Raw genomic sequence first — 18,796 nt, forward strand, 5'->3', positions numbered from 1 at the left:
ACTTATTTAAAGCAATATCAGTAAATCTGACAAATATTTATATGTAGTGACTGGAAATCAGAACTACAAGCTAAACTTACCATGAGAAATTAACATTCACACTTTCAAAACTCATGTCTAAAAAAATAGATCTTTATTCTAAAAAAATGTGCAAGCATGTAGATGCACCGTTTTTAAAAGCAACATTAATATGACTGATAGTTCCATATTTAGTGTTGTGAAGGGAACAACAGACAGAAAACAAAATATTTTTTTTATTTATGACGACAAGAAAGAAAATAAATCAATACAACATGGTGACCTTTACATAGGAAAAAGTTTATTAACCAACCTAAATAGTAACTTGAGGGATAAAATGTGACAAAGAGGCACAACTAATTCCAGATGTGAGACAGGTGAAACCATATTCAAAATAAATAATTTCAGTAGGGAAGCCCAAAGTTGATACTCCTTTTTTCAGTGTAATGAAAACATTTCAGTTATTTTCACAAGATCTTGGCTTATTTGTTTCATTATTTCTGGTTATACATTCTAAAAAAAAAAGAGATTTAACTTGTTATAGTGGGGAAAAAAAGGATTAATACATTTATCTCAATGTGAATACAATGAACCGTGAGATTGACACACCCATGGGTGCAGCATCATCCGTGTTTCAAGTGTACCACAATAGTGAAGAGGGAGCTGAGCATGAAGGCAAGGCTTTCATTTACCGGACAGTTCAGGTTCTCACCTGCAGCTTAGTGACTGAAAGAATGAAATCATAAATTTAAGTAGTAGAAACCATGTTGACAGGAGGCTGTCTGGGCTCAGCCTTAGAAATAGGGGAAAGAGAGAAAAGTAGAGCTGCTGCTCTTTGACATTAAAAAAAAGGTTGAGGAAAACCGTTACTCTCTTCTATGAGAAAACTGAGAATAATGTCCTCTTAGGGCTTCCATAATCTAGGGATGTATGCAAACAAATGACTTTATCTCTTCTTGGTATTTAAAGCAGACATCATTATGGACAAACTCATGTCTGCTTTACTCTACAGGACTATAATGCCATCTCATTTTCAGGTTTTTACCTGGCATGATTCTTTTTTATATCTCAATAAAGATGTTTTGAAATGATAATTTGAGAATCTGCTGAGAATGACCAAGTCTCCCTGAAAAAGGCAGCCACTATTTAACCTTACCTCAGCTGAGCATAATCATTATACAACCCCAATCCCAATACTTGTCATGTTTTTAGACTCTGTAACGGGTCTACTAGGATGATTATGATGTTACATTGCTGGTTTTATCTTTCATGGGTTCCCCTGTTGATGTAGTTTTGTCTTGTTATGTTCTTGCTTGTGTTATGATGATGCTCTGTTTTATTTGTGTTTCTGCTTATAGTCAAAGCACTTTGCAAACCTCTGTTTTTAAAGGAGCTATACACATAAAGTTATTATTATTATTATTATTACTGAATGCTTGTGATAGTTGGGCACTCAGGTGGCACTGCGTTAAAAACAGGATTCTGTACTGGAAATTAAAGCATGGGTTCAGAAACACTTCCAGAAATCATTGTCTGTCATCACAGCTCTAGTTTCATCCATGAATGAAAGTGAAAGGTTGTATCATGTAAAGAAGAAGCCATATGTGAACACAATCCAGAAATGCTGCCATGTTCTCTCAGCCAAAGCTCATTTAAAATGGACCGATGCAAAACGGAAAACTGTTCTGTGGTCAGATGAATCTAAATCTGGCATTCTTTTTGGAAATACACCGTGTCCTGAGGTCTAAGGAGCAGTTCTAAAACCTGCATCTCTGATCATTTTGGGTTGCATTAGTGCCTTTGGTGTGTGCAGCTTACACATGTGTAAAAGTAGAGATTTTAGAGCAGCACATGCTCCCATCCAGACGCCTCTTTCAGGGAAGGCCTTACAGTACATCTGGTCTCCTTGCTCCCCAGCAGTTACACAGAAGAGGGGATGCAACACAATGGTAAGCATGGGCCAGTCTCTACTTTTTCGAGATGTGTTGCTGCCATCAAATTCAAAATATTTTCATGAAATGACAAAATGTCAGTTTCATTATCTGATATGTTGTTTATGTTCTGTGGTGAATAAAATATGGATTTATGAGATTCGCAAATTATTGCATTCTGTTTTTATTTACTCTCTACACACTAAACCAGCCTTTTCAGGACTGAGGTTTTTCATAAATATACAGCTGCATGAAAAAGCCTCTTAACCCTCTATGGTCTCAATATGATGCCAGGTGGTAAAAAAAAATATTTGTGGTGTTTTTTTTGTCATAAAATAGACTAAATAATCTAAGAAAAAATTTTTTTTTTTTTGAAGGGTACTTTTTGGGGCGCGTTGCCTCAAGGCAACACTGCACCATTATGGAATGGAATGAACAAGAAAAACATAATTTAAAATTTGAACAAAAAGTATTTTTCATTAAAGCATACTGGAATTGCAAAGTAGCTGCAACAGGTTGCAATTCATGTTATTTGAACTTTAATGATGAAAATAATTATTTTTAATATCTGTCTTACTATATTATGGTAATATTTGTTGCTGTACATTTACCCTCACTCTCATCGTGATCAATCTCACAGTCCTTGTTTTTATTTCAGTAATCATAGACTTATACCGAAATGCACAATACCAAAATGTAATGGTATCATTGTGTACTCCATCACAGTAAAGTGTTTGCATCATTCCATAATGGTGCGATGTTGCCTCAAGGCAGCATGTATATTTTAACAATTTTCCATTATTTATTGATCAAAAATGCAACATTTAACCACTAGGAATGAAACTTTACCCACCAATAACTATGTACACATTTTTTGCAGTTCTTTTGCAGCACAATGGCCAAGCTGTTTTGTGTGAGAATGTCGGCACAAAAAGTGTTCAAGATGGCATCCAGAGCGTGATACGACAAGTCAAAACACTTTTATAGGTTACTTAAGGTCCTGTCATTTCTTAGAAGTATTTGATCATACTTGAGAATGTATTATGTGAGTGCACAAGGCCAAAACGTGGTATGTTGCCTACAGGCAACACTGGACCATAGAGGGTTAAATAAGCTAAAAACAGAAACAGCAGAAGTAAGGCCAGAACCTCAACAGAGAATATAATGTGAGTCTGCCGATGCTCTCAGAACTCATCCCATCAATAACCAGAAATGTCTGCAACCAAAAGTGAAAAATAATGACTTGCATTGTGCTAAATTGTCTGATAATTTGCAACTTTAATGTTGGGGACATACATAAAAGAGTAACAAGCTTCACACCCCACATCTGATGTGGATGAAACTTTCCTTTAAATGAAAAACATCAGTGAGATACAGTAACCCAGACAAATGTCCCCCCGCGCTCTTCATCATTCATGTGACGTAGCATCCTCCTGCCCTGCATCCTCAGTGGGCTTCTCTTCTGCCTCAGAGCATCTTTTTCCAGGACAATGAGACTGAAATGATTGGTGCGGGACGATTCCAGTATCATCACAGCTTGAGAATAGCACTGGGGAGTTAGTGCACTATTGCATGTCTACAGCTACAAATAACAGCATTAGAGGGGTCTCCAGGAGAGATTACGAACTATTCCAGTTCTTATTCTGGTTTACACATCAGTCGGCTGTTGTAAAGGCAACTTTTAAGTCTGTAAGACAAATTCTGTGACCAAATGCCTCATTCCTTTTTGGTATTTGGGTACATTACCAGATTAATACTGAATAACTGAACATACGCAAGTTTTAAGGCTTTTAATTTAATTAGATTTTAACAATCTTTGCCTATCTTAAATGTTTTTCCTGTTTGGAAAAAGTCTACTGGTATTTCATTAAGCCTTGTACGGTCCTGCATCTTCTCTGCCTCCTACATCTACATAACAGGTACTAAAAATGGAAAAGATTTACATTCAGTCCACACAAACATTCACACAGAGCAGGAGCTGCTAAAGAAAGCAGCAAGCTGCCCATCAGTTACATCAGTATTTAAATAATAAAAGCCATACATTCACATTTAGTGTTAATGCAGAGGCAGTTCTGAGGTTCTCTGCCTCGGGTATTTCATCACTTATGAGTGTTTAATTTGTTTTTTTCAGTCCTCTCTGGAGAATAAATAAAGGTTGAGTGATAATAAAATAGAATGAACATATTCCAACAGCAGGATAAAAAACATAGTTTGAAAAGTCACATCAGCTGTTTATCAAGTAGTAAAATTTCCTTCTCCAACTTTTTCATCTTTAGTGCTCTGTGCGCCATCTGTTGGTCTCGGTTCTCCATCTCCTTTCTGAGGTAGCTGCAGTAAAGAGCCCTTATGTCGTCTTTCTGCCTCTGCAAAAGAAATCCAACACATCCGATCGCATTGATCTGATTTTTCATCAGTACTAGAAGTTATTACAAAAAGCCTCACCTCTGCACCTTTGCTGCCGTTTGCTGCACACGCCGAGTTGGTCGTTTCCAGTAGGTTGCTATTATGTATTCCCTGCAAGGCGCTGTTGTGTATTTCCTAGAAAGAAAAACAAATCCGTGTAAATCCCCAGGGGGAGAGAGAGTTCCCAATACTGGTGTTTACACTCACACTCTAAAGTCCTGAAAATTTCCATGAGCTGTGCAGGAATTTTTCCCCCCAACTTTGCCCATTTTTTGTAGATTTTACATGTGAAATCAGAGTGAGTGCAGTGGGAAATATTCATGTAAATTCAATGCTGGTGAGCAGGAAAGGGCAATCACAGGCATGTCTAAAGCCTCTTAAATCAGTGCTTCTCAACAGGTCTGGTGTCAGCACCCACGACCACCCCTTTAACAAGAAATCGTATCTTAAATATTTTGCATATATAACCAAATGTTGTATTTCAAAATTTGCTAGTTTGGACTTGAGATGTACAGAACAAAGAGATTAAGAAATATCAGTTAAAATAAAAGCACATGATTGACTTTCTAGGTATAATAAAGCATTGTGCTGGTAGAAGTGGTCCTTTTTTATTGATTGCAGTTTGTTCTCCATGTTCAGATACTAAGAATGAAAAAGCGCTACTATGGGTGTTTTAAAAAAACACAGTGCATATTTTGCAGACAAAAACAGCTGTTTACCCCTTCAAACTGAGTGTCGCTGACGTCCGTCTCATCACTGCTCAGGCTCTCTGGTTCAGTCTTTGTTATAGGAAGGAGGAGGACTGGTTGGCCTGGGTGTGGACAGAATAAAACTGAATTAATTTTCACTTTATTCTTCAGCTCTAGCTAAGTGCTGCACCAGCTGAGACAGTTTCAATGTAGGGTTTAGGGTAGACTTTATACCATAACTTATGAAATAAACCCAGGGACAAAGGCCTTTGTGCATGTGACATGTGGACTAAACCAGGGGTTCTCAATCTTTTCAGTCTGCGACCCCCAAAATAAAGGTGCCAGAGACCGGGGACCCTCACTGTACTTGAAGGTGGTTTAACAGTCATGTGCATTCAAGAGTAGTCATGTGTAGACAAGACCGCCCAGAAGGGGGGATAAAGGGGAGTGCTTTCTGGGATCCAGCCAACTTAGGGGCCCATGGAGGTCAGCAAAATCCTGGTCCGTTGTAAAGTTGAGCTGTGATATATATTTTATAATTAACCTGAATAATAGCTCTGATCAAATAAACATTTTTAAATTTCTTTTGTGCTGTAGTAAATATGCTTCTTAAGAATGTAAATCCTTTTTTTAAAAAAAAGAAACAGAATTGAAATGGGTTGAAAATGGCAAAAAAAAATGGTGGAAAAGACAGTGGAATGGGGTTTTGAAAGTAGCAGAAATGGTTTACAAGTGGCAAAAAATGAGCAAAAATGGGTTTAAGTGGCAAAAACATGCATAAAAAGTGGTAAAAGGGGATTAAAAAGTGGCCGAAATGGTTGGGAAATTTGTTGAAGTGGGAAGAAAAATTGGTCTAAACTGGCAAAAAGGGCTTAACTGTGGCAGAAACATGCAAAAAATGGGCAGAAATGGGTTTAACTGGCAAAAATGGGCATGGCAAATATTGAAATGTGGTTGAAATGGGCAAAAACTGGCTTAGAAGGTGGTTAATAGTGGTCAACAGGCAACAATAGGTAGAAAGTGGCAAGAATTGGACGAGGAATTGCAAAAACAGGCAGAAATAAGTGTTGGAAAGGGTTTCAGAATGTCAGAAATGGCTTTGAAGTGGCAAAAATTAGTTAAAATTTGGCAAAATTGGAGGGAAAAAGTGATGAAAACGGGTTAAAGTTTGGCAGAATTGATGTAAAGTGTCAAATGTGTAATTTGAAAAATATTCTTAGTTTTTGTAAGGCATCTGGTGACGCCCCCTAAAAGTTGCGTGAACCCCAAAGGGGTCCCGCCCCCCACATTGAGAACCACTGGACTAAACCAGCAGGTAATCAACGCCCTTTAAGCTTTGTCCTGATATCAGCCGTGCACATAAGTCACCATTCTGGCTTGTGCATACATTTCTTAACACTGCTGCTGCACAGCATCATAACTTCAACCTTTCCCGATGATGCGACCTAAAATTTTTACTTTGTGCTGTCATGCAATGTAAAGAATAGCAGAAAGTTTCTTCTCATTGTCTTTGTTTTTACTGCCATGATAACACTGTTTTAATGCATCAGCCCTGATGTCAGAGGCTTTATGTTTTTGGTTTGTCTGTATGCAGCTACAAGCCGTTCTTGTGAACGTAAACTGCCAAGAACGCTTTGGAAACTGCACAAATGTCCACTACAACTTAGAGGTTAAAGGTCAAGGTCATGGGGCCAATTTGACATTTCTTTGCATCAAACTACCAAAAATTAGTAGCAGTTCTAATTCTCTTTGAGCTTATGGTCATACTATTTTGTCTACTACAGGGGGAAACTGCAGATGTGTAAATCAGAGAACAGATAAACTCACCACTCATGAGGGAGCCTTCTGATTCAGACAGCGGCTCGATGCAGGCCCCAGAAGGGAGGACCTCCACCCTCAGCCTGCTGTTGTCTTTGTGCAGCAGCACATCCTCCTCTGCTGAGTTTAGTGACGGGGTGGCTGACCCTGCTCCAATCCTCATAACCTCCAACCTCCTTCTTTTTGCTGCATAAATTCAGATGTAAAAGGTAAGCCAGCTGATCTGCCAAACGTGCCTAAAGACTTATACTGAATGGCTACCTGTTTGAACGATGTTTTTATGTTTGACTTTCACTTGCTGCCATGTCCTTTTGTAGCCGCTGTCCGATGCCCTGCAAAATCAGGAAATGGGATGAAAACATCTGTTTTAATCAGATGTTATTAAGGCTGTCAAAAATGTTGATACATAAATACTTTTGGAAAATTCATAAGACATGTATATCCGCCAAAATTGCAAGACATCTTCTGCACACTGTCTTGAATGCACAGAAATAATATATCATTATTTATTATTAATGGATTTTCACCTCAATAACATACCAGTCAACACTTCTTTCTCAGGTTTCTCCTGTATTCAGGCCAGCTTCTTTTGTGTTATTTTTTAGGAGAAACTCTTGACTGACATTACACAACTGGCATTAACTGCCTGTATATTTCTATTTGTGCATCATTGTTAAACAGTGTCCTGCTGTGTGCATGCTACATACTTTGGTAGGCTGTTGCATGCATGTACTGGCATCTGTTAAACTTGTTTTATGGGCTGATGTTTGCTTCCCTTCATCAGACATCCAGGTGCATCTAAAAAAGTAGAATATCATTAAAAAATCACGTATTTCCTGTGATTTAATTCAGAAGTGAAACTTCCAATTATTCTAGATTCATCTCATAGAATGAAGGACAATGAATGATTGTCCTCTGGACAAGAGTTAAGTCAGCAGTCTTCCCTATGATTGTGGTTGTGTAAACTGAACCAGAACGAGAGAATGAAGGCTAAGGAAACCTTTCCAAATTGGACTTTTCAAAATATTTTAATATTTTGAGGTAGGGTTCTTTTTTATTATGAAAGCTGTAATCATCAAGATCAAAACAAACAAAAGCCTTGAAATATTTCCCTTTGTATGAGATGAATCCATAAACTATAAAAGTTGAACTGTTTGAAATAAATCATGGGGAAAATGAACTTTTACATGATATTCTGTGTTTTTAGATGCACCTGTATGTTTTGTAAGGTCCTTACACAGGAAAATCTGGGGAGTAATTTCTCTAGAGTAAAGAACATTTTACTCATAAATAGTAAAATTTATTCTTTTTTGAGTGTATTTATTACTCTGTGTTTTTACACAAGTGTTGGAATAAAAACACAGAGTAAATTCTGCTGGAGTAAAACTTTTAACCACATCCACGTAAGTTCAGCTGGCGTCACTCATGGCTGGTCACGGCTGCAGCACGTTAGCTGTCCCAGCTGCAGATAATCCTTGGCAACCAAGACCTCCTCACCTGGAGATGGACTCTCAGACACCTGTGGACTACAGCTCCTAATCAGGTAACGTGGCTCCTCTTCAGCCTTTGATAATCTAGTGATTTTTCAGTGACTTTTTTGCCTCATCTAACTCCATTTTGTCCTTTTTTTTGCAGTGTCTCCACCTCACTGCCAAGATTCTACCAACCAGCAGCCAGCTCACCATCATTTGCACTGCTGTTGTCAAATAAACTTCTTTAACCTTGTCTCATGCTCTGCTCCTGGGTCCTTGTCATATGTTCATCACTACGTATAAGCAAAACAAAACCTTCTCTGTTGTCATGCCCTTTACAGGAGGAAAGGACTTATCTATAAAGAGGAAGCGTAGTGTAAAGAGGAAGATCAATCTATTTAGAATAAGATACAGTCCTACATAAGCATTACTTAATTATAAATGGAGTAGAAATTGTTCAGTAATGAGTAGAAACGTTTCTATAAGGAATGAAAGACAGCTCTGAAAGGACTAAATATCACTTTGCATTAAGAAAAAAACAGCTCTATAATGAGTTAACTAAGGCCTGTGTTACTCTGTAGTGAGTACAGTTGCTGTAGAGTTGTTATTTTCTTCATTATGGATTACATAATCATCATTTAAAGCTAAATAAAAATACTTTCTAGAGTAAAAACCACTGAAAACATTTCTAAAACATTATTCAGCAAGCAGAGGAAATTTTACTCCAAATAGACTGGGACCAAATGTTATATTATTCAGAGTAAAATTTCATTCAATTTGAATAAAATTTACTCATGTAAATTTACTGTGTACATTTACCTGATACTGGTAAGTGATTTGTCCTGCATGTTGCAGGTTGTATTTTGCAGCATTTAGCTGATGCTGCTGCATTTGTTCTGTATTTTGCATGTATTTTTAACGTTTTCTCATGCTGCCTCATGTTTTTCATGCATGCTTAATGCATTTTGTGACTGTGGCTACTATCTGCCCACTCCATTGATTACATGTTACTCTAGATAAGTTGTCATTCATTTTCATTGCCAGGCATTTCTTGTACTCAAAAGTTGTCTTGTTTAATTTTTCTTCATTCCTTCTTTAACCTCTGCCTTCTGATGAAACCCAACTTAGATTTTAAATTCTTGTATCATGGCAGCCTTATTTGATTGGCACGTTAAAAGTAAGATTTTGAGCAATTTGTGGTTTAAATTATAGTTTGAAATGAGCTTTTTTATTTGGATAGGTATGCTTACGCATTTATTTTATCGGCAATTCTCTGCCATGCGTCCTCTCTGTTTCTGGAGGCGCTGGTGGTGTTGGATTTGGCGGTCAGTATCTCTCTCTCTTCTTCATACAACTTCAAAATGAGTTCCTGCTCCTTCGGGCTGAAAAAATGAGCCCTCTCATTCTTTTTCATCATGCGGTAATCTCCTAAAAATACAAAAATAAAAGAAACATTCGTGTAAATTCAAGAATGGTGTCTTTACTGTGTGGTGATTGACTTTGTGAAAACAGGTTCCTCACCTCTGTCAACCTCCATGGATGCTGATCCGGTTATCCGCGTGCGATTGGTCACCCTTTTATGTCGAAGCGGGCTCGCGCAGAGATCCGAGATGTTTCAATGCTAGATTTACTAATCAAATCGTAACCTTCGAGCGCGAGACGCAGTAATCCTGAGCTTAATCGATGCAACCGTTAGCTACGATGCGAATCATCTTATCAATTACTATCCAGGCGAGGGAAACGGAGGAGAGAGAAACGAGGAAATTAAGATATTTCCCAGCGCGCTTTGTTAACCCAGGCTTTTCTAATTCGGCTTAAAGCGCGTTCATGTGACAGAGGAGGAGTCTCAAACAAAGAGCGTGTGACGTCACATGTCAGCGCGTCATGTCAGCTTACATTTCATGAACGTGCGATAAACACAATAATATGGAGGAAAAACAAACAGGTTAAACCCTGCGCCAACGTCTCACTTCTACATGCAGTAGAGGTGGAGTTTGAGCATTTTTTACATCATAGTAAAAAAAACTAGTTTGTCTTTATTTATGATTCAAAACGTCTGAATGTTGACTACAGCCAGATTTATTAATGTGGGATATTTTATAAAGCGAAGTCCAAACAACACTTTACTTTGGTAGTTATTCCTCTCAAGTAATTTCTGTGATTTCAGTTCAATATTTCACCTTTACCCGTTTGTAACCTTTCCTAAATAAACTCATGTCCATCATTACAAAAGAAAAATAGCTTTATTAAACATTAAAATTAAAGATAAAAAACAAAGATAAATTATGATTATAAGATACAAAGTCGAATTTCTGAGAAAGTAAGTCATTAAAATATATTTTTTAACAAGTATAACACATAAGGGCCATAAATTATGAGATCCTAAGCCATAATGACACGATAAAAAGTCAAATTCCCAGTCATAATCATGAGTCTTTAAAAAACAAAATAAGGGTTAAAATTGTGACAAAAAAGCTCAAAATTATGAGCTAAAAAGTCAAAATAAGGACAAAGCGGTTACAGAATATGAAATAGTGAGTCATTAAATTTGAAAAAGGTCAAAATTCTGAATTTATAAATTGTAATTATGAGATATAAAGTCAAAATGATAATAAAAGGGTCAAAATTATGATAGTAAGTTGTGATTACAAGTTTTGTAAAAAGTCAAAATGCCAGAGCCACTCATAATTATGAGGTAAAAGGTCAAAATGACTAGATAAAAGGTCAAACATCTGTTGTAAGTAAAAGGTTAAAAAAAATCTAAATGACAAGAAAATTTGGAAATTTTGCCAGGGACTACAAATTTTACGTTAAATAAAACTCTGGAGATATAGAGTCAAAATTACAATATAATTACAGTAACAAAATTATGATGTAATTAAATTATAGTCATAACATAAAAAGCATAGGCAGAGTGAGGGGGTGGCTTACAGTGCTTTAGCCCTCAGTGTTATTGGTAAAATGTCGTTTTCTTCAGAGTATCATTATGGAGCACAGAGAAATAGATGATAAACAAATTAACCTTGTTGGCCACAATATGAAAATGTCATTGATTTGACACTTTATCCCTCTACTTTGTTATAAAACTTTAGAAATAAACAGTTTCTGTCCTTTTTAGAAGGCAGAAGTGGAAATAATTGACCGTCTGTATGTTGGTTTCCAAAAGACTGGGACTATGAGAACATTTAGATATCAAAAATGATGCTGGCTCTAAAGGATAACTTTTTTATGTGGATCTTATTTTTGCCAAAATGATGTTGATTTATTGGCATTATAAAGTTCTAAGTTATTCTCTACATTAGTATTTGAAATAGCTTTAAAACAGTGTTAATTAACTGCCTGATAAGCAATGTCTTGGTAGCACGTCTCTGCCTCTTCGTAAGTCAGGATAAGCCCCAAATACTAACATGAATAGATAGATATTATCTCACCCGGCTCTTAGCTTGATAAAAAGTCTAAACTAGAAGATAGTATACCATAATTATGAGATGAGAACATTAATGATGTTATGATAATTAGCTAAAAGGTGAAAATCATGAGATCTTTACTCAGACTCACAAGAAATTGCACAAAGTAAACGCAACCTTGAAAGGATTTTGGCCAGGACGGTATGGAAGCATGAATGTCTGCAAGCAGGAAAGTATTTCACCTGCTGTAAAGTCACATTTAAAGTAGTCATCAGTGTACTTACAATCCATTTCTCTGTTGCACTGAAAGGCTCACAGCAAGAGTTCTATACTGTTTAAAGGGATCTCATGATTACGACTATCACATGTCCACTTTTAAAGAAATATTTACTAAACCTAAAGCATCATTTCAGTGACAGTAATTAGCTTCCATACTTTCCTCAGTACATGTGCAAAAGCACATTCATTTATTCATAATTTATGTACATGTGGAAAATTTTAATTGCTGCTCTTACTGGATTTATTGGATTTATGTGTTTTGAGTTGTATTTATTGATTTTGTAAGTGTGGGACAGAGTTTGGGACGTTTCCTTACAGGGACATTAAAGTCTATCATATCTAGAAAGTAAATATGGAGCCAAGAGTGAATAAACAGCATCAAATACTTTGGTTATCCCCCAAAAAAACCCTGGGAAGGACTCTCAACTCAAACAGCAAGGTCCAGGCCCCTAAAAAGCTCCAAAACGTTCACATGTCAAGGTCATTTTAGCAGGTAGATACACTTATAAACACACTGAAACAATAAATTGGTGGATTACTGTATGGTAAAATGACAGTGAATTCATGAAAACACAGGATTGCATCTCCAGGAGTTGATGAGCAAGTAATGTTGGGTATTTTTTGTAATTCTCTGCCTGTTTTTCCAGGAAAAAGAAGCTTTAAAATCTTTTATAGTCTTCATCTGCTGTGATTCAGTCATGAGTGCTGAAGAGAGTCTCTGCATTGTATTTAGTGCATCGGTCTTCAGTGTGACATTGATTTTATACCACAATCAAAGACCAGATTAGATTCTTTGTTCCAAAGCACCCTAAACATTGTCTTTGTTTGTGTCCATGTTACATTAGGTTTTATGTACATTTATTTGTATGTTTTATGCCTCATGCAGCAAGGTAACCATTAGTATTTTTTATGATTCTTAAGGTGCCAGCTGGATCAATCAGGATAAACTGTCTGCTTAAAAACATCTGACTAAGGTGGGTTTAAAACCATGAAAAAAACTCAGTGATGTTGTATACAGTATAAACACTCTGTATAAGCCGGTACTAGAATTCTTCTATACGTTGCATCGGTTGCACTGTAAGTAAATGCAGCAATATGTATTGTCCCTGACAAATAAACAGATAAATAAGAACTGACTGTTGCATAAATATAAATCACAGTAATAATATCCAAACACAGGGGACATGTATCGAGGTAATAACAGTTACTTTATTATTCACGTTAATTCAGTCTAAACAGATATTATGTGTAATGGTCCAGAGTAACGGAACAGTTTTTTCAGGCGCCCCATGTAGGAAGCACAGAGGTAAACCAACCAATAAAATAAAGAGTAAACTGTGAATGGGAGTGTGGTCCAGTAACAGACGCTGAGAGAGGACTGGTCCCTGAACCAGTTGTGAGGTCTGGAAAAAGGGCTTTATTCATCATGGCCCTCGTAGCCATCAGGGAGGGCGTTCGCGTGGGGGTTGTGGAAAAGGGATTTGTTGCCATCTCCCCAAGGGAAACGCTGCGAGTTCAAGAAAATAAAACAGAATATAATGAGATCACAACGTTGATGATGTTAACAAAACAACTGTAGGGAGTAAATGGTGCACTGTCAGACCTTGGTGCGAATGCGAAGGTGGGTGTAGGGGACAAACTCGGGCTGCTCATGGCTGTGACTCTGTTCTTTCAGGTACATGTTCAACATGCACACAGCAACACCGGGCAGAGCTACCACGAAGGTCAGGATCTTCCATGTCTTGGCTGCAAAAGAAGTAATTGTGATTAGGAGACGCACCGATACCAATGTTTGACATCACATTTTAGCTAATAGCCAATTCTGACAGTGTACTGATTTATTCATTACATATGTTTGTTTAACCTAACCACAATGCAATCATTTTCTCTCATGTTTGACCATGAAAACAGATTAAAGTTTGTCTAACATGTCACATCTTCTACCCAATATTGATCTGTTTCTCGTAATCAGGTAAAACAGACACAACAGATGAAAATCTGTTACTGATATCTATCATGACATGTTGTTTGTAGAGGCTGATGTTTATCAAAAGCGCTTATACCAATGTTAAACAGATACATCCATGCATCACTAATGATTACCTTAACAATCGAACCAAAAATCAGCCACCTACAAAACAAATATTATGTGGCATTATGGGTATCCTTTTTTATAAACTCCCTGCAGTTATTTAAAAAAACCCATAAAGAACTGAGATTAAAAAGATCTACCAGCCAGCTGTACTAGCACATATGACGCATGTTAAACGCATACTTATCAGTCCATTCCTGATTAAAGCGGCAGTGTACTGTGTCGACTTTTGTCTTCAGCCGTTCCGGGAGTGCAATTTTTCTGCTTGATTTTTTGCTCATTACTACACCGCGTCTTAGTGTCAAACCCAGTGAAGGACAACATTACAGACCCAGGAATATTCAGCTGAAATGTCTCAATCATCCCTTGTGGCTGGCTTAGGGCCTGATCGCACTGTTAGAGAAAAAAACTGACATACATTTTGGAAGCAAATAAAAATCTTTAAACAATTTATTAGACAAAGGTCTTTTTTAAATCATGATTATGATTTATTTGAGAGTTTAGCCCTCATAGTGCCTGTCAAGGAAAAAAACAGGCCCTTGAACAAATGTTTAAGCTCTATAAATAAGTAAAACACTCCTGGGAAATGAGAAAATTCTGTTTCACAACATAATTTTCAATTGAGACATGCTTCTGCTATCCAAAATGTACTCTCTAACATAATTAATAACTTTTGATTTACATAAACACCAAATATTTAGAAACCACAAATTTGACATTTGAAACGGTGCCACCACAATTTTCCAACTTTTTCATTTTCTTTCAAATTAAAATCAAAGCTTAAAGGGAGGACACAGGAGAGAGACTTATCTGTCAAACTCCTACACTGTCTAAGATATGCATATGAGTTAGCAATGCTGTAATTGTACATATGCAAATAATTTCTTCTTTAAGTTATTTTTTAGAATAGTATTTTGATCGTTTCCTTCAGTAACAACTCTGTTTTGAATTTAACAGTTAAATCCAACATTCTGCGTTTCCTCAAGACGAATTCACGATCACATTTACTCAGTTTGTGGGTTTTTATTGAATTTTTATTCATAAGGTGTTTGCTTTAACCCTCTGTATGAACTGGGTGGGGGGTCTTTACTAACATTTATTATGGATTTCTATTTTTTACTATGTCAAAGATCTGCTCTTATAAAGTCTGATTCAGTCGTTTACAGGGTTGTCACCACACAAGGCTTACTTAGATTTAGAGACGCCCAATATCATCACCATGATATCAGTATCAGCAGAAATTTTGGTATCCGTTGACAGCTGATCTTTTACGGTACATATTGGAAAACTGTACAACTGTACTTGGTTATACCAAAAGGGGGGCCACCCTGAGCCGTGAACATTTTGGATAAAGCCCAGAAAGTAAAAACCACTAGCAGACTGTGTACTCCCCTGCTCCTCTCTCAGCTCTGCTTGACTCAGCCTCTCTCTGCACAGGAGACACTTGGTTCACAAAAATGTGAACTAAATCAAAGGAAAAATGTTTTTTTCCCTGATATTCTTATTCTTTGAAATGCACCTACATATCTGAAAGGCTCTGATGGCACAGTTGCGTGTTTTGCTGATATTCAAGGCTAATATATGACATCTACCCTGCCAATATGTGCAGCCAATACATCAGCTGTAAATATTGCTTCGTCTGAAACAGTAGTAGTAGTACATTTTATTTCGATTTGCCAAGATAACAAATAATTTGTGGATGTTTTAAAAACAACTGCCCTTTTAACCTGTGATCTTATGCTGAAAAAGTTATTTTTCCAAAAGTTACATTTTATGATGGGAAACGTGGGGAAATCAAACATAGACATGAATGCCTTCCTCAGTTTTTTTCAATGGATAAATGTAATTTGATAAAGATATTTTCAGGTCTCAATCCATTTATCACTATGTAGGTGGGCCTTAAGCTTCACATAGCCAAATAAAAGTTGAGAAAAAAGTTTACAAGTATAGAAAGGGTCATAATAACCTGCCTTATAAAATGCCTGTCGACCATCAGGTATTAATCAGTGACTATTCATATCTGAATTTAAATCTCTAGATATAAAATTACAGTTCCCTAATGCACATCTGAGGCTAAATTTTGTATTGCAACAGCTTGTAGAAGTACAGAAATGCCTTTAGTAGGACAGTGGTTTAAAGTCTCTCCAACTGTTTGGCCATGGGAAAACTGAACTGTACCACTAAAGAAAAAATACAGAGTTAATCTACACTTAAAACAGAAAGCACGGCAATTTGTGTTTGGTACATTATTTCTTTGTTGTAACAATGCTTCTTGGTAATAAATCTTATACTGTTGGAAAGCTTGTTTATTACCCTTTGAAATGATGCCACATTTGTAAGGATCATGCATTTATGGGATGAGCAGCAGAGCTGAATATGTGGGTTGTGCCCATGAAAAATGTGCCAAATCTTCTCTGCCAATGCCAAAGAGCTGATTTTGCTGTTGCTGTTGACTCTTGTTTTGAGCTTCTGGTACCCCCAGGTGCTGCCAATCAGGTGCCTGATTGGCAGCACCTGTGAGCATGGGCCCTGCTACAGTGGTCAGTAGATGTCTGCTTCAAGAATCGTCATGCCACGTTTGACTGATCTGGATAGGGCCCGTCGGTTGGGCAACTTCAAGCTGGAGTTCCGCAAAACCAAGTTGCAGCATTGTTTGGGGTGAACCCTAGTACCATCTCCAAACTGAAGGCCAAGTTCCATATAACGGGGAATGTCAGAAACAGGCCGCGAAGTGGGCGTCCCAAGAAGACAACACCCCAAGAATACTGTTTTTTCACCTGTCAGCAAGAACTCTACCCTCCAAGATGACAACACTCGCCCCCACAGAGCGGGGTTTATCAGAGACTACCTCCAGAATTTAGGAGTGGAGAGGATGGAATGGCCTGCCAGCAGTCCTGACCTCAACCCCATTGAACACTTGTGGGATCAGCTTGAGTGTGCTGTTCGTACCAGAGTGACAAATGCTGGTTGAAGAATGGGATGCCATCCCACAGCACTGTGTGACCAGGCTGGTGACCAGCATGAGGAAGAGGAGCCAGGCTGTTGTGGCTGTGTTTGGTTATTCCACATGCTACTGAGGCTCCTGTTTGTTACATGAATTCATTGTTAAATTGCCAATATGTCTTGTTTCTTCAAACTTCAATCATCCAATGCACCAAACAAGAGTCAGTGGCAGAATCAGCTGTTTGGCATTGGCAGAGAAGATTTGGCACATTTTTCATGAGCAAAGCCCACATACTGAGCTCTGCTGCTCATCCTGCAAATGCATAATCCTTACAAATGTGGTATCATTTAAAAGGGTAATAAACAGGCTATCCAATGGTATTAGATTTATTACCAAGAAGCATTGTTACAACAAAGAAATAATAAACCAAACACAAATTGCCTTACTTTTTGTTTTAAGTTTAGAATAAGGAGTCAATTTATTTATCCATCTACAAGGGATGGAAAGTAACAACATTTACTCAAATTACTGCTTTTTGTGTACTTCAACTTTTTTGATAACTAGTTTTACCGAAATATAATTTGGGGTAGCATTGTACTTCATCACATTTGAAGTACTAAGTAAAAAAACGCATGAACGCCAAAAAATGGGAGATCCAAGCTTTCTGCCAACAATGAGAAAATAGCCAACTGTTTGATTTTCACAACACGTAACGATCAGTATTAAACTGATGTCCCGTTTTACTTTAGGTAAAGTCACACCTTATAATAAACGACCTGATTGAGGATCCATATTACAGAGGTTAGTGCACAGTATGTACAGATAATTCACTGTAAAATCCTCTTTGGGTATCAAACAAAGCTACTCAGAACTTAGAGTAAACTTTATATGACTCACTTTTCACTTTTAATTGAGTAGATTTACGGAAAAGTATTTAACTTCAACCCATGTAATTTTTAAGTCAAGTTACAGTACCTACATCCATCTCTGCTATCTACCTACCCACCAAGATGTATGGATAATGTGTGTCTCAAAGTACGTTTGAGCCGTGTATAACTGTATATTTTGTACTTTTGTTACCAAATCAAACAAAATATATATAATACTGAAACATCAAATGCATAACTTGAGAAAAAAAGCCCAGAATTGTCATTCAGTCCTCCTTGACCTGATGTGACTCTCGTGTTGTTGCTCCTCTTCAGATTACAGGACGTGTTGTTCCTGTCATGATACTCACTAAAGTGTTTAAACTAGAAAATAAAACGAAGCTAATTGGCACCACGCGAATGTGTAATCACTCTGATGTTGTTATTTGTCCTTTTTACAGATATTTCTAGTTACAAATATGATATTTTGCCCGGCTACTCCTGCGCTCAAGGATGTTGCGGTAATGCTAACACAGCTAGCGCTAGCTCAACAAGGTCACCGTCTAAACCTAACTCATTGTTTAAAACAGAAGACATCAAACAAAACCCGTGGATTAAAAAAGGTGTGTTTTGTTACCCGCGTCCTCGCCGTGACCGTGGGCAGAGGCAGAAAGCTGACGTTTGGTCTGGGTCAATGAAGACCTCAGCAGTGCTTGGGAGAGCCGCCTGAATGTCGCCATCTTGGTTTCTGAAGAGACACAGCGGCCGGAAGAAACTTATGTAAAGAGAGGTCACGTGGCGGAAGTGATGCTCTACTGTGCCACTTAGTGGTGAGACCAGGTAAACAACGTGTCATACTCGCTGCCTCTTAAGTTTC

General features: G+C 37.5%; 2 protein-coding genes across 3 annotated transcripts; both read right to left on the minus strand.

The window, feature by feature from the left end:
* Positions 1-3,224: 3,224 nt before the first annotated feature.
* Positions 3,225-10,149, minus strand: LOC121510032. Of its 2 annotated transcripts, none has more exons than XM_041787908.1 (7): positions 9,853-10,149; positions 9,582-9,759; positions 7,121-7,191; positions 6,869-7,045; positions 5,072-5,163; positions 4,400-4,487; positions 3,225-4,312 (listed from the first exon to the last, which is right to left on the minus strand). In XM_041787908.1, exons 1-7 carry the CDS (start codon positions 9,866-9,868, stop codon positions 4,185-4,187), a joined length of 750 nt encoding a protein of 249 aa, XP_041643842.1. In that variant the 5' UTR covers positions 9,869-10,149; the 3' UTR covers positions 3,225-4,184. The 2 variants fall into 2 exon arrangements, with proteins under 2 accessions (XP_041643842.1, XP_041643841.1); XM_041787907.1 differs by having other exon boundaries at positions 4,392-4,487.
* Positions 10,150-13,206: 3,057 nt separating this feature from the next.
* Positions 13,207-18,707, minus strand: LOC121509266 (cytochrome c oxidase subunit 6A, mitochondrial). Its single transcript, XM_041786500.1, has 3 exons — positions 18,557-18,707; positions 13,621-13,763; positions 13,207-13,524 (listed from the first exon to the last, which is right to left on the minus strand). Exons 1-3 carry the CDS (start codon positions 18,657-18,659, stop codon positions 13,435-13,437), a joined length of 336 nt encoding a protein of 111 aa, XP_041642434.1. The 5' UTR covers positions 18,660-18,707; the 3' UTR covers positions 13,207-13,434.
* Positions 18,708-18,796: the final 89 nt, after the last annotated feature.

The sequence above is a fragment of the Cheilinus undulatus genome, linkage group 5 (assembly GCF_018320785.1).
Source record: "Cheilinus undulatus linkage group 5, ASM1832078v1, whole genome shotgun sequence".
In the NCBI taxonomy this organism is placed as follows: domain Eukaryota; kingdom Metazoa; phylum Chordata; class Actinopteri; order Labriformes; family Labridae; genus Cheilinus; species Cheilinus undulatus.